This window comes from Xylocopa sonorina, chromosome 10 (assembly GCF_050948175.1).
Source record: "Xylocopa sonorina isolate GNS202 chromosome 10, iyXylSono1_principal, whole genome shotgun sequence".
In the NCBI taxonomy this organism is placed as follows: Eukaryota; Metazoa; Arthropoda; class Insecta; order Hymenoptera; family Apidae; genus Xylocopa; species Xylocopa sonorina.
In genome coordinates this window covers 4,925,033-4,951,451 of record NC_135202.1, presented here as the reverse complement: position 1 = coordinate 4,951,451, position 26,419 = coordinate 4,925,033, and the positions used below count along the sequence as shown (strand labels likewise).

The window sequence follows — 26,419 nt, the reverse complement described above, 5'->3', positions numbered from 1 at the left end:
CGCAAGTCGTAGCGTTGCGAACAGCACGTAAAACAACGATAATACGAGATCCGCGTTCCCGCTGTTCCTCACCGGCATTAATTTAAAAGTTCCAACGGAAAGGGTATTCGCAGCTTTCGCGGCGGGTATCGGAAAATATGAAACGACCCAGGACCATTAACGCACCGCCATCGTAGCTCTTCGTTCCCCGGCCGGCGAGCCTGCCGGTTTCTTCGAAACTTCCGCTCTGATTTTCACCGCGTGGAAACTCTTAATTGTTGCGCGAGTCCGTTCGAGCCAGCGGAAACGAGGGAGTACCGAATGCTAACAGAGGATTTGTCAGGAAACAATCAGGCATTTGTGTGCAAGTGTATCGACCATTTCCGAGCTCTTGATGGATAGATGCACTCGTCACTGACGACCAGGGAAATCTGAACGAGCTATTAATTAAATGCTATCGTAGTTTTTCGCTAGGAAGATGTTAACGAACACATTCGAAATTGTGATGTGTAAACAAAGTAAATTAAATTAGTTTGACTGATGTTAATTGAAATGCAAGTATGCTTCCGGTGACCGTAGTTCAAAGAGGTTTAACCCTTCCGTTACAGTTTTCCTCGAACTAAAAAATGGAATGGTCTTCTATGCAGTGAAAGAATTAATAACTTAGGCTAGTTGATTAAAATACACGCAGTTACCATAGTGAAGATTTTTAAATATAAACCGTGTGCTTTTTTAAAAGAATTATCCTCGCGTATCACAAACATTGTACCCAGCCTCGTCAGATCGTAACATCTAACAATTAACAACGCTCCGTTGGAACTAGAAATATTTGCAAAACGTTGGAGTAATCGTTCCTAGAAAAATACAGCTCGTAAACCTCCAGGAAGAGTCTCAGCAACGATAACCTGACTGCGGATGTTCGTGCATTCACGGCCACTGGAGATGCGCGTGGGGATACAAAAATATACAAAATATCGAAGTTACCATGTTCCAGCAGCGAATCGAAATCCTGTTCAGATTTCATTACCCTCGATTGTGCTTAGAAAAGTATAAACGTGTACGAACAACCACGGTCCAGCGATTACTATGCGAAGTCAGGCCACGAAAGCCCCAATCTCCGGTTAACATCCGAATGGACGTGACTAGAATCGTATAAATAAAAAAAAAAAAAAAAAGAGAGAAGAGAAGAGAAATGGCAGAAAGGCGATTTCATCGTATTCGCTAAATGCGACCCTCTTGCGATTTGTCCTCGAGCGGGTGTGGGATCTTGATGGACGCCGTAGACGAGGTGTCATTACTCGCATTCTTCTCCACGGCAGGTCCCCACGACTTCTTCGGCCGAAACAAACTCCAGTCCCTCTGCGGACAATTAAAACGGAAGTAAAATTCTTTGAACAATCACCGCCGCTGGGATCCGTGCAAACAATTTGAGTCAACACTCCGCGAGCCCGCCGTTTCAACTGCACGCCATGTTGGGCCGGATGTGGGATCCGGTGGATCCCGTCCAGAATGCCCCGCGTACGGTTTTTAATACGATTCGTCGGATTGCCCGAGTGTGTCTCGAAGGTATACCGCTGCCGGGATAATTTGGCGAGCACTCAAATTGCAGCTGGGATATAATGCACACGATGCGCACATTTTTACCGTTACGCGAAGCTTTAATCATATCGTGATTGTCAATAATTTGAAATAATTCGAATTTTTAAGACGTTTCTCTATGTTTACTTTTCTATTAAAGAAGCTAGTTCACTCTTATTTCTCCAAACGAAACCATATCATCTGTGTCCTCTTTCAAAAACCAACCCCTTATTTAAATACACAATACTTCCTTACTCCACTTCTAAGTTTTTTAATGCCACCCTCGTGCACTCTCTTGACACCTTCGAGAAATATAAAATACTATAACGTTACCATAGTTTCCTCAAAAACACATTTCTCAAGAAATTTTATTCGCACATCCATAACATTGTATATACAATTAAACAAATATTCGAATACGTTTTAATAAGATCGACACAAGCGACGTTGAAAACGATTGACCCGCAACGTGTACACGATTTAAAGGGACCAACCTTGTAAACGTTGAACACGTTGACGAAATTCGGACGAACGATACGCGAACAACATTTATCCAAGCGGATCAGTGTATCACGAAGAGTTCGGCTGGCTCGCGCCCCTTTCCTCGCGGAGATTTTCTCTTCGCCCGCAGACTCATATCTCTTCGAACCGCACAAGTAGTTCCGAACTGTTCGTGGGGCCGAGAACAGGAGGGAAGGAGATAAGAGTAATAGTAAATTTATCGGGCAACACAAAGCGGAACCGGTCAAGAAGAGGGCGGAAGTACGGTTGAAATAGGTTCGATCCGTACGATGGAGCACGGTGCGGAACTTTTCGTTTCAAAGTACGATTACCTACGTACCGTGGAAAAACTTGTATTAAGACGTTTCGGAGTTGGCAAGATTTTACGGTAAAGGCAGGCAAGTTTGAAACGGTGCGCACCTACTGCGCCAGGGTTTAGACAGTGATCGGTCCGTGATCAAGTCTGTCAGTTAAAAAAGTTCCAATTTTCCAACGGTGTACAAGTCCTCCATTAGAGAACTGCCATTTTCGAACTGCATTAGTATGTGAAATTGACACACTGTGGAATACAATTTTTCAATACCAGTTAAAACAGCAGGGTTTTTGTTCGTGTCTGTTAATCGTTTGTTCGAAAACGCAGCGGGGATTTAAATGACGCTACCGATCGACGCGATTCAAATATAGAATATCCGACAAACGCGTGAATAAAACAGAAATACGGACAAATCTTTTTATGCGTATCAAACAAGTATCGTAAAAATCTTTCAGTCAGAATCGCTGTTAACTTCTGACACGATCTAGTATACCATATCGATTTTCTTCCTCGACTATTCCGGTTTGTTTCACTGGCGGTAAAAAGGTTGGTCCCCTCTAGAACAAGAATCGTGGAAAATATCCTCGTTTCACTTCCACAATTTCACGTTGCGATTTCCGTGAATAAAAATGAACCCTTGATAACATCAGCGGCACGTATTTTTAAGATTAGGTTATCCGTCACCACTAATTACTATATTGTGTCTACCCTGTCAATTAGTTGCACTTGATTGAAATCTAATTAACTTCACAGCTTAATCGCTTCGGTGAAATGTAAGCTCATCGACCCAATAATGAGGTTTTAATGTCTCAAAATGGATCCTCTCGTGAACAACGGCGATGTACATAATAAATGCTGGGATTAAGTAGTGTAATTGTCAAATTATAATATATACGTATAATCTTTTGTATTTATTTTCGTAAAAAAAAACTGTTCGCAAAATGGAACGCATTTATTTACGATACCATAGCTATACAAGGTTTTACTATAAAATCTACAGGTAAATATAATATTTTGAGCGAAAGCCAATGTCTATTTTGAAATTCGACTATATCGGCGCAATCTGAATATAGATCAAACTTTATTGTTGACGCGCTGTAAAATTCTCACAAAACGAAAAAGCGTAGACAGGGAGGCTGTCGAAAATATACTAGTCTCCCCATAAAATTTGCTTCGAATCTGCATAGAAATAGGCTAGTTTTACACCGCGTCCACTGTTTTTCAAAAGTCCACCGCCAATTGGTAAAACATTATTTCCTGCGCGGCGCGGCGCGTGTTTCCTTCGTCGTGGCCGTTAAAAGAATGTTAAACACGCGAAAGGAGCACAACGAGAGCGTAATAACTCGTTAAGAGACCCGCGACTAAGGAATATGCAAATTCGCGTGTACACAATTCAAGAGGAACACTTTGCCGTCGCTTTTTCCCTTTTCCACGGGAGCGCACCAGGACTCTGCTTACCCCGTATCAACCTCAATTTAAAGCACACGTTCATCCACCAGGACCTCTCTCCCTTCATCTAGTAAAACATTAAACCACTACGCCACCCTGGACGGTGAGCAAACTTGATACCGCGGTAAATTGGAAAAAAAAATACTGGAAACGGATACAGCGGGCACTGGTTTAAACTCTAAGCAAATTTACGCCGGAACTAGTCAAACTTTACCCCGCCATGATTTTATACAAACGTAACCGCGAAATGCGTTTACTGAAAATAGTAAAGAGGCTTACAGCATTTTAAATCTCAATGAAACTGCGCTCTCGCGGTTGGACGACATAAATCCGCTGGATTAATTATTCTTAATCAACGTTCAACCCTGCTTTTGCACGGCACCCTCTGAGGGTTCTACGATCGCGTGCTTCTTTCAACATCTATGTCTGGTTGTTACTGACAACGTGATATAAATTTCTCGAGACTCGTCTTCCCACGAAATAAATATCTTAATCACAGTTCTTAAATTTCAATTCTTCTAATCCTCTGTACTTAGCACTTACTCATCCTCTGGCTGTCTGCTAACCTTTGTACCTCAAGTTACTCACCTTCAACCGTACAAATACTAAGTACTTTCTGCCATCAACTTAGATTGCTATAGTCGCTACCAGCGAGTGAAACCTGTGTCAAAATAAAACCTCCAAAGTCTCTTAATACATATTGCACATAATCCATTCAACTCTGCTAAACTCGGAATTCAATGGTTTCCGTAATTTTTATTACACGATACACGAGACTCGCGATACTCGGCAAGAAAAATAAACCGTTTAAACGGAATTACTAGAAGAGAGGAAAGGAAAGCGCATAATACCGTGCGAACGAAATGAAATTGCGAAGTGCTTCCAAAAATCCGGATACGTCATAAAGCGGACGTAAAAATATAATTTCGCTTGCGGAACGAGCTGACAGTAAAGCTGAAAGCTCCGATGAAGCCGCCTAGGCGCGGTGCGTTCGAGTGTTCGCGAAAAGTTTCGGGCGTGATTGGGCCAGTCTGGGACGGGCCTTAAAACAGGCTGTTACAGTCGGAATCACCGCGAACTCTAAACAGCCGCGGGTGCTTCAACCCCCGTGGCGTATCGTAAAAACGGCGGGCAGTTTGCATAACAATATCCAGTTTGTCGAGCGTTATATCGGCTGATATCTCGATTTAGCTTGTAGCCAGTCCGCCTCCGTTATAAACTCCGCGATTTGATACCGTGCAATTGCCGGTAAACGGCCGGCGAATTAATGCGCTTATCCCTTTGACTGTGAAGGGCGTATATACGCGAATTCGCCTGTCTATTAATATATATCAAAGTCATACGTGTGTCCATATACGCGCTCTCAGACGTTCATTAATATACTGGGTGCTCAGCAACCGTTGATAGAAAATATAAGGGGTGGTTTCGTGGATTAAAATACGAAGAGAATCAGGAATTAAAAAATTGTGTAGAAAATAACTGAGAAGAAGCTGTAAATTGCGCGTGTTATTGAGAGTCTATTGCGAGTGCAACGCGTGACGAAAATTCGACATGGTTGCGCGTGGACATCCGGTACCACTCTATACCAGCGATTACTGTTGGTACACGTAAACTCGATGAATTTTCACTGTTTTCTGCTTCGACAATGAAACTTTAAACGCAATTTTATCTTTCCCTATTTTCGTGTTACTTTTTAATTTTGGAATTAACCCCTAAGATTGCTGGACACCCCCCAAATTATATATTGTATATAACGTTGAGGCACGAAACGATGGAAAATAGTTCGAAATAGGCACCTTTAACCAACGTGTACCTTTCGTGACGATTGATAAATAATTCTAGTGCTCATTACTAGCGTAATCGCGATCATAACGATATTCATACAGGCACAGTTTACGAGATTACAGTAGTAGCCATTTGTATTAATTATTCGAGAACTGAAACGCGGTACAAATCACGGTGTACACTGCTTTTCAACCATAGTGCTTTTCGTTTATCTCTATCGCTAAATAAATACGTATAATTTAAACATCGGCGATACAGTCGAATAAATAATTAAAGTCAATCAAAAGACTTGTGTTACGTCTTATTATTAATAATATCGTTGCGACGAACTTACCGGGCCCTTCCAGAGACGATGGACGAAAAAGAACGGCATCGGGGCGAGGGTCGACAGGCCGATCAGTATTCCGATCGCGTTCGCCCAGAAGGGGAATATGTACTCGCCATAACGAGGCATCTCGTACGTACATATTTGATACACGAACACCACCTGCGAATGAAAACCAGTGAGGCGTGTATAAGGGCTGGACGAGGACGGTAAAAAGAGCTGTTATTTCTTATGTAAACTGCTGAGGGAGCCGGCGAACTAGACGGTACAACGGCCAATTAAGAATTTGATATTTTTAATCGGTAACGACTTCTCCCTCCCTGGCTCCAGGTCCCCCTGGAGTGTCATAACTCGGGCTCGTGGACATTCAGGTTAAATGAAAATTGACCCCGCCATATTGAAATCTGATTCCAATAGATATTACCCTGGGGTCAATCGAGGCATCCCTCAGGTATTTTATGTACACCGACAAGTTACGTATTTTACTACCATTTTCAGAGATTTCGATTATACGACTTTTTTTTTGCGACGAGAGGGATATCGAGGTTTAATCAGCGTGGAATTATTCGATCGTATCTACTACTTTTTAGTCGATATTGATGGATGGAATTAAAGCAGTCGATTAGCGAAGGGTAGGTATTAACTTGTTATAAGTTTAATTGATATTGTTCGTTATATATCGAGTTAATGTGCGCAAATGTCGCAAAATCCTATTGACGAATAATCTTTATCTGCCACGTTTTCAATTTCCCACTTGGCGGATGGAAAATTATTATCGAAATATTAGGAGTTAAACGTTTTAAAAATTGCAATAATATTCCTCGTCACTTGCAAATATTTAATATAATATTTGTAACATTTTTCTTTTACTCCGTGTAGATTATCCATGACTTATTTATCAGAAGGAACTGCGTCACTCGCGAAAGTGTAAAAATGATACGTGAAGGGATACGTTAAAGTTCAGTGACAAATGTAATTTTGATGAAAAGGAGGAAAGCCTGGCTGAAGAAGATAGGGGAAAGAAAATAGAAAAGAAGTGATATCGTAGAAACTGAACTAAAATGATCCTGAATTGAAGAAAAAGAAGGGGACGAGACTGGTCCGGCGAAACTTTAACAATTTCAAAATTTCATTATACGTTTCGATATACTGCAACCCTCTATAACCGTATATTACATATGACCACACATAAAATGTTCCACATAACTTCCGTGACTATCCTAATTTATAAATGGACGATTTGAACAGAAGTTTAATTAAAAATTTAACCCCATCTTCCATTTTAAAAATCGATTCGTCCCAATACACGACAATTACCGTTATTAAATATTGATAAAATACACAAATTGCACTAAGACCAACACGTTGTCCAAACTTCGCGCTCAAATTTTGACAATTATTAAAACGTTTCGGCAACAATGCGACAATTTATCGAATCGAATTGTTCTATTTGTCGCCATCGAATTCTGTCTCGAGGTCCTGTTGTTATTTATGAAATTCAGGTGAACGCGAGAGTGGACTTATCGGAAAACGGCGATAGGTCAATGGATAATACGGACGATTAGTTGTGAAACAAAGCCTGGTGTTATCGCTTTTGTTACTTTTCCAGTGATAAGGAAACGGCGACTTACGAAAGAGAAGTTCCTTTTCTTTAACGACCAATTCGATTTCCGGTAGCAAAGAGAAGCAAGCAAGCGCTATTACGTTAAATGCCATTGGGAGTATCTGAATTTTCTTAGCACGTAGAGAAAAGAGTAGATACTTGAGATAAAGTACTGTGGAGGGTGAGAAATAAAAGAACGAGTGCTTGAATTAAACGAGATGCAAACGTTTATAATTGCGAATACTCTCGAATAATCGATATTCGTGCAACAATGTACTGACATTACTTAGAACAAAGTGAACCCACAAAATTTCTACAATACTATTGAAATATTGTATCCAACATTTTTCCTCTGTGCACCCCAAGAAGCATCCTCTGCTGCTAATATTTTCAGGAAAGGTGTTAAGTTTCTCCCAAATCTTACGTTGCGTCCAATCTGAACCTGTTAAAAAATCGAAACCTTCATAAATCGTACCTCGATCCACCACTGATACTTTTAATAGTCCGCTGACATCGCGCAGCAAACAAGATAAATTACATTATCGTCGTACGATCAATTAATCCGGCGGAAATCAGGGCCAACCCTTCCAATGGCAAGGAATTTCATTCCTGGCCTTTCTCTGGCCACCGATATAAATTACGGGGCCAATCCAGCCGAAACATGTTCAGCCGTGCGCGGGACAGAAGTTAACTTATCGATTCGATCGGTTGTTCCGGAATCGGCCCGCGGACGGGGCCGATAATCGATGAAAGAGTAGAAAAGACCCGATCGACGCGGTGTGATCATTTAGTACGTCGCTATTCGCGATCGCTAAAATGGAACGTGACACGGGTTCGAGAAACGTGGCTGGTGAGGAGGGCGAGTAGAAAAAGGACTGCCGCTGAGGGTGGAAAAAAACTGCCCTCGGATATATACCCGCGCGTACACGCGCGCCAACGTGTATAATGGCGCGAGGTATCCGGGTGACGTTATCGCGGAAAATGTTTGCTTTCAAACTACCCTTTCTTCAGCCTCTTCCAGGCTCCTCGCGGAAGTAACGCGGATGGCAACGGACTAACGGAAATAGTAAGCTCTCGTTTCGAAATTCTGCGAGCTAACACTTTCTATTTCGATGCTTGCATCGCACGAATGGATCGAGGTTTAGTACAGCGAATTATTTCGATAAAAATTTGACAACCCTAAGACTTAAATCGTTACGAGTGAGAGTAACTTTGTGTGTCTAAAATATTTCTATTATTTTAGAGCACACGAGAGGATGTTTCTACGAACAAGAGTCCTTCGAGGGTTAGAAAATCACCTCTGTTTTCGCCTTCTATTTCTGATAAAATAGCACACGTCGACGCGTCCGTTTGAAATCAAAATGTTTTTTATCCTAGCCGTGAAACCGTGCGACATTTGCAAGGACAACCTCTTTTTCAAATACCGAGGGCAAAAGAAGTGTGTCGAATAATAAAGTTTAGACGAAGCGCGGCGTAGAAAAACATGGAGGACCGTGGAGTGGAGAACGAGTAGCCTTCGTCGTTAGAACGATCTCTGCTTTGAGTTGGCATTATTCCATGCGTGTACTCTCGCATAAAAATGTATCCGTACGTGACACAATTTCACGTTTAACGCTACGATGTAGTGCAAAGAAACGGCGGTGTTTACCGTCTCTGGGAATTATCGCCGTTTTATACTTGGTAAGAATAATCTGTAATTGCATATCTTCCGGCAGAAATTAGGATTACCTGTTGTATTTCACGGGTGGTGCGCGGAAAAACGATGAACGTATGCGCGTTTCTTCTTCCCGTTGAAAAAAGGTATCGCGGACAAAACGAATTTCACGCGGGCAGGAAGATAAAGAAAAGTTTCTGCCTCTGGTTTTAACGTTACTGCTTGAATATAACCGGGTTACGTTGCCAAGATGTGGAGAACACGGAAACAAATATTCCACGTTCTTTATGGTATCCTGCGCGCCAACGAAATGCAACACGGCTGTTTACAGTAAGCTGCCGTGGTAAATATTTGGCCTACCTTCGTTACGGAGACGATTAAACGCGGCGCCGATTTTAACGCTATTCTAACGAGATTATGTTGCAATCGCGAACAAAACGTTCCGAATCAATAATAATTTTCACTTGCAAATTATTGTAACGTTATGAGACCAGTGCCAAGTATTAATTATACTCGAAGGATATTGTTCGCGAGGAACAGTCCAAGCTACAGCGTGGATAGTGCGACAATTGTTGTTGATACAACATTAATGGGCCGGACAAAAGTCCACAGAAAACCGTAGAACAATGATTAACACTTCCAATTTACACGCAAAACGTATTGTGACAAAATTTACATGGAAAACTGTTATTTTTAAACGAAACACCCTTTGACCATCATTTTTCAGAATATTGCTCAAAAAATCCTATTCGCAACAACTTCCCATCTCAACGATCCACTCAAACTCAAAGATATGAAATATACTCTATTAGAAAATTTAATTAATTAATTACAGTAGAACCTCGATTAATCGAATTAAACATAATACGTGCTGTTCGAACGATCAGATAACTCCATGATTAACCAGCCAGAAATCAATCCTTTTACCGGAAATGAAACAAGATTAGCCGAGCGGCAGTCCCAAAAGAATGATAATTTATTCAGAAAACGATGAAGGACAGGTACGAACGGGCGAACGAAGACGCGTGTCATCTCGAGGCGAGCGACGACGAAACTGTCGCGTTTAATAAAACAGTCGATCGATCAGGGTGACCCAGGCTCGCCGCACGCGGCCCTTGACCCGAGCTTCAAGATCGAGCGCGACGAGCGTCGGTGAATCTCTCAAATTCGAGGAACCTTTAACTCGAACCTCGCCATCGCGTCGTCGTCCCCGGTAATGATGTAAATCCGCGAAGGTGGCTCGAGAGAACGATCATTATTCGGTTCCCCGTCGTGTCTCCCGGTAATCCGGATACTCCTGTGGATTTTCGTTTGTTAACGATGAAGTGGTCGCGAGGGGGGCATAATTATTTTAGCCGTGACATTTTTTTTCAACGTCCCCGTGCACGCGCTACCAGGTCGCAGGTCGTTCGTTGGAGGAGACGCGACGGTAGTGAGAGAGAGAGAGAGACGGGGGTGTAGAAAAAGGTGGAAAAAGGGCGGAAAGTATACGAGCCGGAACTGGAAGAAGAGTCTAAAACAAAACGGGAAATCAATAATGGGGAACAAGCGACGCGCTAAATGCTCGCGGAACCGGGAGCAAAACCGTGATAATACCGTCGCGCGAAAACACCAAAGGAGTACGGATTAACGTCTTAACCGTGGGGCAGGCGGCTGGAAAAAGTGGATGGGACGGAACGAGCAAACGTACTCGGCCGCCGTGTCAGCGTGCCGGATTTGTTTAATCGCCTGGATGATTCGTACGATTGCTGTGGTGCCCCAGTAACTTCTACGGGCGACTATGGTCATTTGAACGCAGAGGGGTGGGTGGGACGGTTGATGCGCGATGAAGCGGGGGAATCGCTCGTGTATTTCCGAATGTGTACAGTATGGAATTTTCTTGGTGGAATTTGATGCGAGAATGAAATGTGTACGAATGTTTGATGTAATTTTGTTTCTTTTTTCCCTGTGAGAACCTGTAGCGTATGAATTAATAATGTAGGATGCAACGTGTTGTCAACTTCAAAAATATAAATATTGCATGCGTGTAGAGAACGAGACAATTAATTCACAAGTACGCAGAATAGAGAAGCGTATTCAGAATCGTGACGCGATAGAGAAAAGTTTACCGTGCTTGAGGGAATAAATAAAAATGGTAAAATCTCTTCACTTTTCAGGCGTGTTGCTTTTCGATTGAGAAGAGGGGGGAATCGATTTGAAAGTCAATTAAATTGAAGAGTACTTAACCGAACTCCATTTAATGAACTTTACTAGAGGTCGCTATTGCATTTTTGTAGGAAGAAGTTACAAGTTTGATATAGCCGATTGCACGTGAAATTTTTTTTTAGCCAAATGACTAGCACGCGTACTTTCGTTAACGCAGCTTTTAACTGTTCGTGCTTTCCAACGGCCCGTGACGCATTTCTCTTAATTGGAGAGCAAATTTTCAGTGTACTCTGCTCTTCGCTTTATTACGATATCTTTCAATTTATTTTCCAAGAATATATGCGAATTTTATACCACGAACATTTGCGCTTCTTAACGACAGATTTGAAAAATAAAATTTGATCTTTCGACTATGAAATTTCCTTTCAATTATTTTCTAAATAAATTTCAAATTAGATTTAATTCAGGTGAATCCATATTTCGCGTAAAATGGATGCGACGAAAAAAAAAAAGAGAAAACTTCTCTCGCGAACGGAACCCAATGCCCGTCGCCTTCGAGGCGAATTACTATTTCATACTTTCGAGAAATCGATACGGCGCATTCAAATTTCAGGGGAGAAATCAGTGCGCGTCGGTATCGAACTCTTCGGAGTGACTCGAGCGGGTACGTTCCCGACATTTCACGCCATCAACTTTCATTTACACGAACGCAAAGTGCCCTCCCCGTTGGCATCCGAGGGTTCGTGAAACAAGTTCGATATCTGTCGGGTTAATTACCGGCGAATAACTTCGGCATAGTTCGCCAATCGTATTCCAAAGATCCCAACAGCACGGAAACAAGGGTAATGTGGCCGAGACACGGGTTGGAAAAGAGGGGTATATACGGTGGGCCCCGATTGCGATGCACTTACCAGACAAGTGATAGGCGCGAGCACGACCCAGCTGAGCCACCAATAGCCCCGTTGCAAAACGCTGAACCGCATTTGCATCTCGGCAATGTTGCGCAGGAATTTGTTGCACCCGTAACACCAGCCTACAACGCCGACCTCCGCGATTCCGATCAATAGCACCGCCCAAGAAGCGGTGTTCCAGTCCATCAGCGTGAACAGGTAAATACCGCCGTCGAACACCATCGGTATAGCGAGGAGCCAGCAAGTGACGCATATCCCCAGCACCACGTAGCTCTCGTGTTTCCGTAAATCTGGTCGCAGGTCCAATATGGCGGTGTTTATCGCCTGCACGCCTGCGAACTGTGTGTATCGTAAAAAGCAACGACCGACTGTGTTACTACGGGATTCGATGCTCGCCAGTCGGGGATTTCTCGTTACCCATTCTCCGTTTTTACATCCTCCACCTATTCTCCTTTCGCCCTCTTTCACCCACTTTTTCTTCCCTCTCTCTCTCTGTCTCTTTCCCCTTCCCACTACTTCCCTTTTTCTTCTCCTCCCTTTTTTTTGACGCCGTCCGTCTTAATTACCCTTCAGCGTGCTGGCTGGTGCAGGGTGGACAGAAACCGAGGGGACGGGGACGAAGAGGCGGCTTGTAGAAAACAAAGGCTCTTTCGCTCCCTTTCCCGGCTCTGTCCCTGTCCCGCAGCGGCAGCCTTCTTTCTGCCTCGCTCGTTTACCTTTCCACGCTCTCTCATTCGAAGGAAAAAGGGCGGCAAGACGAGGGACGGGAAGAAAGGTGTGGATTTCACCGGGACGGCAAACCATAACTCTTTCCATGATATACGAGCCCCGGGGGCGGCGGGACGGGGCGAAGGCGATGCAAAAGTAACGCGGCACGATCGTCCGGCTACTTGCGAGCACATTTTCGCCCGCAGCTCTTTTGACGAACACAGCGACCGGCGCGCGTTCCGGTTCTCCCGCGAGGCACTTGAATAGCGCCTTCTTAGCCGGCTCGGTAGGACGAAAAATTTTTTCCGTTCCCCGCCTCGCACGCGCGCGGCCCAACAACGTGCCACGGAACAACCCGCCGCTGCTACTTGAAACTTTAAACAACATGGAAACACGATGCTTTTCACTTTCAAAAGTCTTCACGCTTCTCTAGCCCGCGCGACCCTTTCCTCTCCCTTCCCTTTCAGCCAGCCCTTCTTCGCCAACGCTCTCACCCTTTCTCGCACCGTCCCGACCTTTCCCGTTTCTCTTCTTCACCAGCGCAACCACGTCTCTCCTGACGGTACTCCCTTTCGACTTTAAAACGCGCTTCATTTTTTTTAACGAACTTTCAAATCGCGCAAGGCTCCGTACGCCCGTTCGATCGATCGTTACCTTCTTCACCGTCGCGTTTAAATGCACTCACTTGACTGCCGAGCCCGAGGATGAACAGCATCGCGAAGAACAGCACCGCCCAGACGTTTGGCAGCGGCATCCGCGCCACCGCTTCCGGGTACGCGATGAAAGCCAGCCCAGCGCCGCTTGAGATCACCTCGTCGATCGGCACCCCTATCTGCCTCGCGAGGAACCCCATGATCGAGAAGATCGTGAAACCAGCGAAAATCGATGTGGCCAGATTCGTGAAAGTCACGAAGATCGCGTCCCTGAACATGACGATACGAATTAAGTACCGATTAGAGAGTTAAGTACTGATAAATTATGGCGTAAAGCATTAATTCAAAGAGGACGAAATTTAGTAGGTGCTAATAGTGAAATACATCGGTCAAAGCTGAAACTTTTCTTCTTCAGATAATTGAGGAACCTCATGATCGAGAAGATCGTGAAACCAGCGAAAATCGATGTGGCCAGATTCGTGAAAGTCACGAAGATCGCGTCCCTGAACATGACGATACGAATAAGTACCGATTAGAGAGTTAAGTACTAATAAATTATGGCGTAAAGCATTAATTCAAAGAGGATGAAATTTAGTAGGTGCTAATAGTGAAATACATCGATCAAACTTTTCTTCTTCAGATAATTGGAGGACTTGGGGGATGAAGGTGTTTTGTTACGAAACATAAAGTTCCGAGTACATGAAGTGTAAAGTTAATCTATCTATATTTAACATACCCCTGTATGCAACGCACCCCTTTCAGCTCGGTATTTCTTCATACAGCGATAGAACAAAGTTAAATGAGGTGCTTTCCGAACGAGCACCCCGCGCACCAACTTCCGTCATTACGATACCAACTTGCTTTTCAAAACACCGTTGCGTGACACTTTCATCTACTAAGCCCTTCGATTATTACGATAGTCCACGCGAATCTGGTGAATCTCTCCTCTTCGAATATAAGAAAAATTATCATAATTAATGTAAACGATCTTCCCTTCACCAAACAGTTGCTCTAATAAATTCCATTAGACAACCTATCGACACACTTTTACCCAGCATCGAAAACCCTCCGCATTACGCTTTCTAAATTGACTTATACCACATTCGACGGGTCGTTGCGTTTTCCATGACAGTCGTTACGAGACCGAGATCAGTCGCAATACGTATCCGCGAGTCGTTCACCCGTGGCGTCTGGATTGCGTATAAATATTTCGCAAACGACCGACAGCAGTAAAAGCTCGTATCAAACGCGTCAGAGTAACCGAAGATGACTGGCGTCGTGTTTTACGTTCGTCGCGAACACAACGACGATTCGATTCCGCGAGCAACGCGACATAAAGGTAAGCTCCGCCGTTGTTGCCTTTATTATTGACTTCCACTCCTTGCGCGGACTACTCAGCCGTGAATGAAATGTCGCGGGGCGAGTCTAACAGCTGAAGTTATCCTCGAGACTTCCTTTTCGAGAAAAGAGCTTCGAAAATTCAGTGCGTGGGCGTGCTCAACAAGTGCGTTACTGTCGCGCCATATCTTGACTTGAACTACTAGCAGTCAAAAGCGTACTTCACGAATCCTCGGCAATTCTTCTCGAAAACGATGTTCAAACTAAAATTTTGCTATCATCGACATCTGCTTACTTTATTTTCTGGAATCAGCCTATAAAATTTTTCACAAATGAAATGAGTGCGTAAAATGAAAGTTCCTTCGAATTCTTAGACACAAATTATTCCTTATTCCAAGACTAAAGTGGACTGTCTGTACGCTTCGACACTTGGCACTCTCGCTTAAGAAAAATGATGACGCGACGATTTCTCTTTCCTCTTCCTTCTTCTATTTCCTCGCGCAAGGTTCATTTTCGTTTCCACGTTTACATATCGAAATAATCCAACAGCTTCAGCAAAGGACTCTGTATACTAATATACTGTACATTAAGCGGTGTCAGTTCGATGTCATTCATTCGGGTGCCGCGCTGTTAAATGGGCAACGACCTTAAGGTTTCTCGTTTCTCATGAAACGTGTGACGCGATAAGGACGAGACGCGGGTCCGGATGACAGAACGGGAGGAAGAACAATTAATAGTCGGCGGTAAAAGTTGTCTGGCGCGGGCGGGGCGAATTATGCACGGTCGGGTGCCGCTTGCTCATTCGACCTGCACACCGCTGATATAATTTATACACGGGATGCAACGTGGAACGAATTGTATCCGGCATCGGTGGAGAACTTCACCGTCGGATAATCATGCTAATTACAACTTCGAGCAATATTTCGAGCACGTGAACGCAGGAAACTGCGGGCGGGGGTGGGCGAACGGGCCGCTCCAGGAGCGCCTGTGGCTCGGACGGTTCGCCTTACGAGCGGGATCGCGCGAAATGAAATACCTAACAGACGCTTTGAGGGTCTGTGTATCCGCGGCTGGGCAACGGCCGTACCGATTCGCCGTCGAAAATACCTCGGTACACCCGGAAGCTCTAGTTTAAGCGTTAAGCGGTGTATTACATTATTAGAAACTTGCTGCGGTTAATCCGTTCGCGCAACCACCGCGCGGTTCGGTCCTTTGAACGCATTTTCGTTTCGAACGCGAGGAGATGCGCGCAACAGATTTGTCAATACTATAGCGCGTTTCTTGCTTTTCCTTTTTTCTTTCTTTTTGTGTACGATTTCAGCTTCTCTAGCGATAAAAACTACTAGCGCTTGTACGCGTGTCTGTAGCTAATGTAGCTATGGAATTTTTATTACATAGATGCAAATAATAGCTGTTGCGGTTACCTGTGACAGTTATTGTTGAAGTTGCTGTAACTCGAAAGAGTGATTAAAGATCCACAACCGATGCCAAGAGAATAGAAGACTTGAGATGCAGCGTCTGCCCAGACCCCAGTTGATTGCAGTGTCAACCATTTTGGAGTAATGAACCAAAGGGAGCCGTCACTAGCACCGTCCAATGTGACACCTATATTAGCGTTTTATGGTAATTTCGTTGCTGTTAAATTATTACTTGGCACTATGATTGGATGAAAAATTACGAATTTCTCCAAGTATTTCGTGAATGAATGCAAAGTGAATGGGAAATCAGACCGTCTATGGTCAGACGCGCCATTTAACTAATGCAACAAGAAATGTATAAAATCTTACAGTATTACTTTAACAGTCGTATTAAACAAATTTTACTGGTGCGAATTTTAGAAAAAACGATGCAAATATTTTCTATTTTGCACATAAAAAAGATGATAACAAAATCAATAAATGTTTGGTGTAAAAATGGAAATAAATAATTTAAATAAATAAATTCCACGCAATATTAACACAGCTTCTGACGAATGAAATATCGACCCCTTTGAAATCAGTCCGTGGCTCGCATAAATAGCCACGATTTTGATGCTTGAACAAGCTTGAATTCCGTTTCAACAAAATATTCGATCCGAAAACGATTTCCACGCTTCAAGGCTACGATTTCAGGGGGCTTTTTTACGAAGAGTGCGACGATATACTTGGATAATCTCGATTCTAAAATAGTTCGGTTCATTGAGCGACTTGCGATGAGGTATATTCTCCAAGCATGCTGGGAAATCACAAAATCGCGAGTTCAATAATCTCGATGCTTGGAGAGAGAACCACCGCTCAATATCCTTCATTCCATCAGCGGAAAATGTAATCCGTAATATTACTTAAACGAATTTACGTGCAGTAATTTTAATGTTGCAAGTGATATTTTCATTAATAAATCTAAATATAAAAAATATCGCGTCTACGCAAAAATATTCATTTAAGAAGATTTTTCACGCAAAATATTGTATCATTAATTTAACAATTCCCCTTCGAAATTTATTCGTTCGGATTATTCAGTTTCAATTATTGATACGGATAAATGAACAAAAGTGCAACGTTTGTATGTAGTTGCGCGTAGACGCGTACATCAAAGTAATGGAAATTATTCTCCGATGATCATTAAAAGAATCACGATATAAAATTGAAATATCTCGCAAAAATAGGGAAGAACGAAGGAATGATTGATTATTAACAGACGAGAGAACTCTGTACGATACCAGCTAGTAAACAAGACCGCTCGTTACTCGTAACATCGACGCAGGCCAACGTGTGGTTAAGTTACGCGTACCTCCGATAGAATTATACGGTTGAATTCGCTTTTTCTTGACAAGTTATACGGTACAGGCTACCATAAATACGCGAAAAATGATCCACTGCTGGGCAGCACCTGGTGATTTTCGTTCGTGCGCGGCACCAACGTGCGGCGAGGCTGCAAACTTCAGAGCCGAATTAATTACAGTTCGACATACATAATGATAGGTAACGTTTAACGACGAATTCAGTTCCGCCAACGATAACATTCGTCGGGAATTTATTACTCGTGAATTCGCAATTCGACGCGACAATTTCGATCGCTCGTCTCTGAATTCCGCGCGACGCTTTAGACTCCACCGTTTGTTGTACAATTGGAAAATCTGCATTGCGAGACCAAAAATAAATAGGTTCTTGCGTAATAAAAATTTGTAATATCATGAAACTGCAGAGGGGGACATTTTCATTTGCCACTGTTGATTTTTTAGTGGAAACGGTAATAGAATTTAATTTAAATAAAAGATCAGAGCAACGTGGAAACCACTGAAGGCGAGTGCTAAATATAAATTGCTATAAATTCAGTCGACGTAAAAAGAATACGACAAAAAGTCGAATCTCTCGTTTCCCCGTATAGGAAATTCACGCTGAATGTTTAATGTGGCGTAAAGATATTTCGTCGGTCGTCGTCCCGTTTTAATATTTATAAATGAACAATTATCATATGGAATTCTGAATTTTCATGCATGCGAAGAATTTGTGCGAGTCATCACGCCGTTTCATCGTCTCTGAATATTAACAATCAATATACTCTTCAACCCGTTGCTAAATTATTGACTGTAATATTCTCTCCCGATTAGTCGGCAAATATTTATTGCGTCCTTAATGAACACGTTTGATGATTACCTTCACGAATTCTTCGATAAAATTGTAAAACAAATTTTATTTAAAAAGCATAAAATCAATGAAATCACAATTTCTCGTAAAAATCTTGAATATTTTTGTTAAACGAATGGCACATCGTTCTCTAAATATGATTAAACACGTAAATTACACAAAATGTAATTAACAACTGTGCATTATAATATACGCACACATTTTACGGTTGATTTGATTAATATTATCCATTGGAATATATAATAATCCTCCGATAGAAATCGCATGATCCAATAAAAAAGAACCACATTAATTCAGAGTTAATTAAATAGCGATTTAAATAATCAATTAAATAATCAAGTAATATCACACCACCGTTGTTGATATTAACTCTTCCATTTCTATGAACAAAATACACATCAATTCATATTTAGGGGATGAAAATGCTCTTCGAAATTGAGGATGAACCCTTATTTTCCCTCGTATTTAGAGAAAAATTGCAAAACAATGATAGAAATTCCATGTCTTTTAATAAAAATCAATTTCGCTAAAGTGAAGCTAAAGATACACGCGGTTCGATTATAGACGGCCCGTTTTCCATGCCTCACGTGACATAGTTGTATAAACAGCCTCTCGATCGCATCGGCGGGAGAGCTTTTTATTACACGGAAAGCGTTTCTCTTATCTCTCTTACCTCGTATCAGCAGTGCCGTAAGCATGACGTAAGGGAAAAGAGCGGTGAAGTAGACGACCTTCCCGATGGACTGGACGCCACGCATCAGGCAGAGGAAGCAGATTATCCAGGCCAGGGTGAGACACCCTAACAATTCCCATCTTATGCCACCGAAATGTTCCCACGTAGCTCCGCGCAGACCCAGCACGTACTCGCTGGATTTGATCAACGATAATATCCGATTACGATTACACGTTTTGCCTTTCTACGCGATTTTCTTGCTTACGGGCGACGAACGAAAATCGACCTTCCTCGATGGGGGAAAAAATCGTTTCGAATAGGAATTGAACCGACGAATCGTGTTTCCTTGGTAATTCTATATATCAAATTTGTGGAATAACCCTTTCAAGGATATATACGTGACTCTAAAAATCCGCAAATATCGTGTGGAACGTCGTGTATTAACCTTCCACTGCAAACAGTTTGAATTTAGTTTTCTATTTTACCCTCTTTCGCGATTGAACGTCGCAGCAAAAGGAGGAGCTCTAAATAATTTTCATCGATCTTTGACGTTACTCTGTAAAAATGTTCCAGGGTTCTTAACCAATATTGGTCTTCGCGTTCAACACAACGATCGCTTTGACCCGACATCTATGACTTTGAGTAGCCACAAGACCGCCTTACGCGAGGCCATTGAACTTTCCCCTCCTCACCTCTATTTTTACTATATTCTTTTCTATTTATATCAGTTCACTAATTCGTATACTCATATAGTAGTTAACGTTCTAGGCAAGAATGCAAACTACGAGTTATCCCATAGCTAGCAAACAACACGTTAAAAACCAATTATTTAATCTGTTAACGTACTTTAAATCATAAATATAAAGTACTTCTTACTTGTACCCCGTACACCCAATACTCGTCAACTGAAATAGCAAAGATCGTGATATACGGCAGCGTACTTGAAATATTCCTCGGACGAGAGGACCCGCGTGTACAGTTGTCGAAGGGCTAGCGCCCTCCCGTCGTCGTCGAAGCAGTGCGTGACGTTCCCATCCTGGTAACCGAAACTCGCACAGAACTCCTTGGCCAGCATGCAGGTCCTGTTGTAAAATATCGTCCTCGGATCGTCCGTTTGACACCCCATCTCTTGCAGCCCACTGTAGCAATCTGCGGGGTGCGTGTCGGCGTTACAGCTTTGTCGGGCGCATCCAATATCGTCGCCCTAGTTACGCGATAATTAGGGGGCGATATCAAAGCCGTCCGAAGGTTATCGCTGATTGAAACGAAATAGCTGTCGTTTACAGGATACGACGCGCCGTGGAGTTGATACCGCGAGCGCGCATACACGCGTCTATATATCTGTTTAATGCGCGTATTGTACGTCCGGTGTAGGCACTTTGTTACGATCGCCGAGAGACCGTCACTAATTACACTAGGCGCTTTGTTGTTCTCCGCCCGTTTATTTTAGAGCGATACTCCGCTCTGCAAGGGATTCCCTCTGTTCTCTTATATCACGCTGTATAATTTGTTACACGACGACGTTACGATACCTGTTAAAAACTAAAACATTTCCTTGGACATTGGACGTCGTTTGTTGCCCAACGAATTTTTCAACAGGAAAAATGAAAATCGTTATTCTAGTCTACGATTAGAGATTTTTTTCACACGAAGGAAGATCGATACGTTGGTGCGAAGAAGAGCAACCCTTTGAAAAATCGTTTTAAGCTCGACGTTCCTATTGTGCAACTGTCTTCAAGCGTTTGTTGCCTTCTGTATGCAGTCAGTCAGCCGTCACTTTAGTCTGGCGGAAACCTTTAACCGGAAACTCTTGCAGAGCTTTTAAAACTATAGTCGTGCTACATTTTTCTTGATCAATAGATCACTGTCATCTTTTTTGAGATTTACTCGAGAGATTGTTACCACTGCGTCATCTACGATCTCAAATTGGTGGTAGCATATATATAAATATACTAATTAAACGTAATGTTATGTCATGATTAACATTTTCTCCTCCCTTTATATGCACGTAGTATAATACACGCGACCTAAAACATGGCAATAAGCAGGTGAAGAAGCCAGCTTGTTTGTCAAACCTAAGAAGAGTCAACGATCGCGTTCTAATATTGCAAAGCACGCGTTTATCGTGTACACCAGATACTTTGTGCCCTCTAACATCGTCTTTGTGTAATAATCGCTCGTTGAGGAGCATGCTTTAGACGAGCACAAGATGATCGCTTAAGAACGATCATAAGACACCCTTTATCAACGACAAGGAATGACAAGGAGCCAATACTAACGAAAAAAGTACTATAATATAGAATATCTAATCTTCGACTAAATTCTAAAATTCGTATTTTAATTACATCCTAACCATCAATACAAAGCACAAAAACCATAAAGAAAGAAGCGAAATAAAGAAGCTTACATTAATCCCCTTTTCGAAACGAGGTTCCTATAAAAATTACCATCCCTTAAAAAGTCCATTCGATTCACGTCCGCGGAATCGATTCGCAATAAAATCCGCAGAAAGGGGAACTCGATCAACCGGCGCGGAGGTATCGATTATTTAAAAAATCGATCGTACGTACGTACGTACGGCACCCTTAACGCGGGGCGGAGAAAGGAAAAAGGGGGGAAAAAAAAATAACTCCAGAGAGAGGGCAGGAATATTCTCCCCGCATTATGCGTTTCCGTTTCGCGGAGCGGAGAAATTGAATTCCGAAGAAACGAGCCCTTTCGTCATTCGATCGTTTAAAACGGCTGTACGACCTCTTCGGGGTTTATGGCGGCGATAAAATACCGGTGGCGGCGCGGTTACGCTACGTTACGCTAAATAACAAGTCGGGGCCAGCCGGCCGTGGCGGAAGCGGGTATTCGAAAATTTACAAGGGGTGGCGGCCGCGCGCCACCCAACCGTTTGTTATTTCATCGTGCGTACTTACCGTTCGTATTGAAATCGTTGTCGCAGTAGGCCCAACTGAGCTTGGGCATGAACGAGACGAACGTGTAGAAGAGCGTCCAGGCAACGATCACCATGTAGTAGACCATTACCAGCGCGATGACGACGAGGGTGCAATAACCGAGGCCCTGCAGTGCCGGCGCCATACGTGCGAACGCCTTGTTAGGGCCGAGCCCGGAGTACTGTCCGATCGCGAGCTCCAGAAAGAATATAGGCAATCCCATCGTTATCAGCATTAAAATAAATGGGATTAGGAAAGCGCCTGGAATAAAATGGCAACAAGTGGGTTTTACGTGTTGCGCGCGTTACAAAATTAAATATCTCGAGAACGAGGGCTCGCTGTTCGTTTACGAGGGAAGCGGTCGTAACGACTCAACGGATATCCATATCTTCGTGTTACGTTCTCGATACGAGTCGTGTATCGCGCGAGGAGTTACGTTTATACCGATTACGTCGCGTTTAATTAAACGCGACTGTGTTGGTGGTGAGAGATTAGATATTCCAAAAAGTTTCTCATCCCCACCGCGATTCTTAGAGATTTTCAACTTTTCTCTTAACCAAGTTTTATCGGGGCTTTAAAGTTTGTACTTTAAAATTCGTTTATTAATAATCCTAAGTGAAATTTGGTGGATACTCTAAATGTTTAATTTAAGAAGCGGGATAGTTTTAACGAGTTTATTGGATAAGATAATTTGCTCCCTTAATTAAAAATAAAAAATACTAGCCAGTATAGAAATTCTAAAAATCGTTAGTAGGAATATATACGACATAGCATTTCTGTTTCGTAATTAATTGGTTAAACAAAAATCTAATCTTTAATTATTTTAATCAAACTCTGTGCAAAGACTGGAAAAGCAATATTACACATTGTGTTCCTCTTTAGTTTATCGAAACTCAACGAATGTAATCTTATCGTACGTGTAAGGACTGTCTCCTCTTTAACTCGTGCTTCAAATTGAAGTACTTCATCAATGATCAACGAAAGAAAACAATACAATCCTTTAAAAATATTAACAAGTTATCGATTGAGATTATGATAGCTAATAAAACACCCCCTGGATGCTCTATTGGTTCATATCATGAAAACAACAAATCTATTTTTTATGCACCTCAACCGAATATTAAGAACATTAATTAAAACTAATCAGGGATTTCTGTGAGTTCGATTAACGCGATGAAACACCGCGTTACAATGGAAAGGTTGAAAAACGGCTGGCCACTCTTTTCTACTTGGCCGTCTTTCATTAGAACCCGCCAGCCGAGGAAACAATCAAGAGTCGGGGTCGCGCAAACAGAAAGGAACAAAACAACGAGAGTGGAGGTAAAATAGAATAATTAAAAGCCAAGTGTTCGGGATACACTGGCTCTGTCTCTCCTTTCCCTTTTCCCAGCCGTCTCTATTCCTCTCTCAGCGTTTCGCAAATAAACCCGTCGAAAGAGAGAAAGAGAGGCGACCGTATCAACAGGCATAACCGCACACGCAGCCAGGAAAGATTTATTAAATTTCCCGAGCGCTCAGTCACGAGCTGCCAAACTACGCTTAATTATTCGAATTAGCCGGTTCGTCACGTCGACCACGCGCGTGCACGGTGTTGCGCCCGTGCTCGCCCACCCTTTCTCTATTTCTCATCCACCCCGTTTCCCATTCGCCTCTTTTTCCTCCCATCCCTGACCCACCATTTTTTTCCACCCCCTCCCAACGAAAACGACCAACCGCTAGAATAAATCATTCCGCGTAATCCAGTAGTTCGTTTGCTAGCCTGTGACCGTCTGTTTAGCCAGCCCGACTAGACGTTTTTCTCGTGCTGCACCCTCTCACCCTCGTCGTCCACGTACGGTGTACGCGCGCGTACGCACACGCGCGTCCCAGTACGGTGGTGGTTACACGTAGAGAGGGAACGAACACATACGTACCGCCGCCATTACGATATACAAGGTACGGGAAACGCCAAACATTGCCAATGCCAACGGCATACCCGATGCAGGATAGAACAAACTCGACGGGGTTGGCCCAGCTACCCCGTTCTGGATCCTGCGCCAGCTCCACCAGGGCACCGCCGACTCCCAGCGAAATCCTCTTAGCCTGCCAATAACACAGGTTAACGTCACATTTGCATCATATAAATTATCGACGAAGCGAAGGTGCGAGGGGCGGGGACGGAAGGGGCGACCGCACAAAGGGAAGACGGGTGACTACAAAGGGAAGAAGCCCCGAAATCGAGAATCTCGGGGGCTGGGTAACGGCTGTTTCAACGGTGGAACCGTGGCTAGGTAAATGCGAGAGACAACGGGACGCGTTGGCAACGGGACAATTCCTGGGGGTGCCAAATGATCCGGGGCACAGACTCGTTGCACGGTCATCCGTGTTTTCCTTTTTACGCGTCGATTATTTATCGATCGTTTATCGTGTTTGCGCAGTTATTTCTATTTTTATTCGTGTCTTTCGCCTCTGTATTTTAATAACGTAGATACGAACGCGTCTACCCTGACGCGAAGAATGGGAACGCGAGCATTGCTACCAGAGGACCGTTCAAAGTATTTATGTAACGATTAGATTAGGGCAACGTTAGAATCGAGGGAATTTATCTGCAATGCCTAACGGCACGGTCGCGAATTTAATCTACTCGCACAGTAAGCCACGAGCAGATAAGATCAGACGAGACGCTGTTCTTTTCCGCGCGACGTTGAAACCATTATTTCATCGACGCATCGAGACCCACGCGAGCCATCCTCCTCTACGTGCGTGGCTGCGTCGCAATTCGTTTATCGGGAAACGAATCGCGTACGTGTCTCCAAGTGTCAAAACCGTGAGACAAAGTTTCATCAGAGAGAAAACGTGCGTGCGCGACGCAAGATCAAACACTGACACGATAATTAGAAACCGAACTCGATACATACGAATCGTGTCAAAGACACAAAAACCTCGAGCAACGCTAGTGGTTTCAAATATTTCACAAATAATCTTTCACGACGGAAGTATCAACTTCCTATGATCGATAATTCCATCGCCCACAGAACGGACGACGATCAATCGATGTCTATCACAGAGAAACCATCCCCACGACCAAAACGAAGCGATGAAATTCTTGGGAAAAAGAAACACGCGCGTACACTCGTCCCACTGTCCCATCTCACAGCACATGCGTGGTTTGGTCCAACTTTTGTTAGAAACAGAGTTCTATCCGCTTCTTCTATCTCACAGGTGGCGGAAACGTCGATGGGCTACGAGCTTACCGTCGGCGTCTTCTCCTCGGACTTCGTCATGGCCGCGTCGTCAAAGAGTCAGTGAAATGTTCGCAATCGAGACAGTATCACGGCTCGCCTCGTCTTCGACACCGCGCACGCGATCGTCTGAGCAGCCTCGCACCGGTTAGACAACTATATAACGTCAGATATCGAGATAATCGGCAGGGTGCCATTATCGAGAGCCGGATCCCGGTTCCATTTCGTGGCACCATGGATGAAATATTCGCTATGAACGATGCCAATTGCCATTTATTAAATTGAAACCGAGATTTAATCAAATACAATTGCGATTATATAATATTTACACAGACCTGATGTTTAAAGTTTTTATTTAAAATCCAACATATGATCTGTGTATTTATCGAAATTATTTTATAAAGATTGATTTCATATAGTTTCTATATGTAGGAAATGTCTGCGTCAGACTTATCTGAATTAACAACCAAATAATCGCAAAACGCAGATAAAGAATCGGAAGCATCTGTTATCGTGCGCACTATGATTAATGGCACGTATCATAACACTACAACTCCCACAACATATAAACCAATTTCTACATTCAAAGTTACAATTTCTGCGAAATATAATCGAAGAACTTTGTTTATTCTTGACTATGTATTCTTTCATATAATTCCTGTCATTCCAATTTCTTCCACGCGTCAGAATACACTTAAACAACGGACAATTCCAACGTTAATACCAAGCAGACCTCCACGAACATCACTCACGGCTGTTCGATACTTTTGTCCGTCCCTCGACCTTGGTCCCGATCCGCGACGATTACGATATGAAAAGTACGCGAGCAGATATCGAGGCGAGCACGCGAGAGACTTGTCTACGGTCGAGCGACGGGTGTCCAAGGGTGCCCCACATCGGTCGTTCCCATTTTCCGCGTGCCCTCTCCTGTTTGAACTCCGATACGCGGCATAGTTGCGGAGTTATTGAACCGCCTAGGCGCGGACGATCGTTTTGACACGCGTACCAGGCGTCG

The 26,419-nt window shown here is 43.2% G+C and overlaps 1 protein-coding gene across 2 annotated transcripts; it reads right to left on the bottom strand.

Moving 5' to 3' along the window:
* Nucleotides 1-971: 971 nt before the first annotated feature.
* On the bottom strand, nt 972-25,538 carry LOC143427809 (sodium- and chloride-dependent glycine transporter 1). Of its 2 annotated transcripts, XM_076902270.1 has the most exons (10): nt 25,417-25,538; nt 24,097-24,265; nt 22,166-22,444; nt 20,183-20,390; nt 19,242-19,435; nt 16,367-16,547; nt 13,637-13,874; nt 12,244-12,582; nt 5,940-6,092; nt 972-1,338 (listed from the first exon to the last, which is right to left on the bottom strand). In XM_076902270.1, the coding sequence occupies exons 1-10, from the start codon at nt 25,444-25,446 to the stop codon at nt 1,201-1,203; spliced, it is 1,929 nt and encodes a 642-aa protein (XP_076758385.1). In that variant the 5' UTR covers nt 25,447-25,538; the 3' UTR covers nt 972-1,200. The 2 variants fall into 2 exon arrangements, with proteins under 2 accessions (XP_076758385.1, XP_076758386.1); XM_076902271.1 differs by lacking the exon at nt 24,097-24,265 and having other exon boundaries at nt 25,417-25,528.
* Nucleotides 25,539-26,419: the final 881 nt, after the last annotated feature.

Excerpts from the sequence above, each read along its gene's own strand:
- LOC143427809 (XM_076902270.1), bottom strand. The coding sequence starts at position 25,446 with ATGACGAAGTCCGAGGAGAAGACGCCGACG. Across the intron at positions 13,875-16,366 it reads TTCAACAATAACTGTCACAG|GGACGCGATCTTCGTGACTT; the intron begins GTAACCGCAACA and ends CGTCATGTTCAG. Across the intron at positions 6,093-12,243 it reads TCGCGCCTATCACTTGTCTG|GTGGTGTTCGTGTATCAAAT; the intron begins GTAAGTGCATCG and ends TTTCATTCGCAG.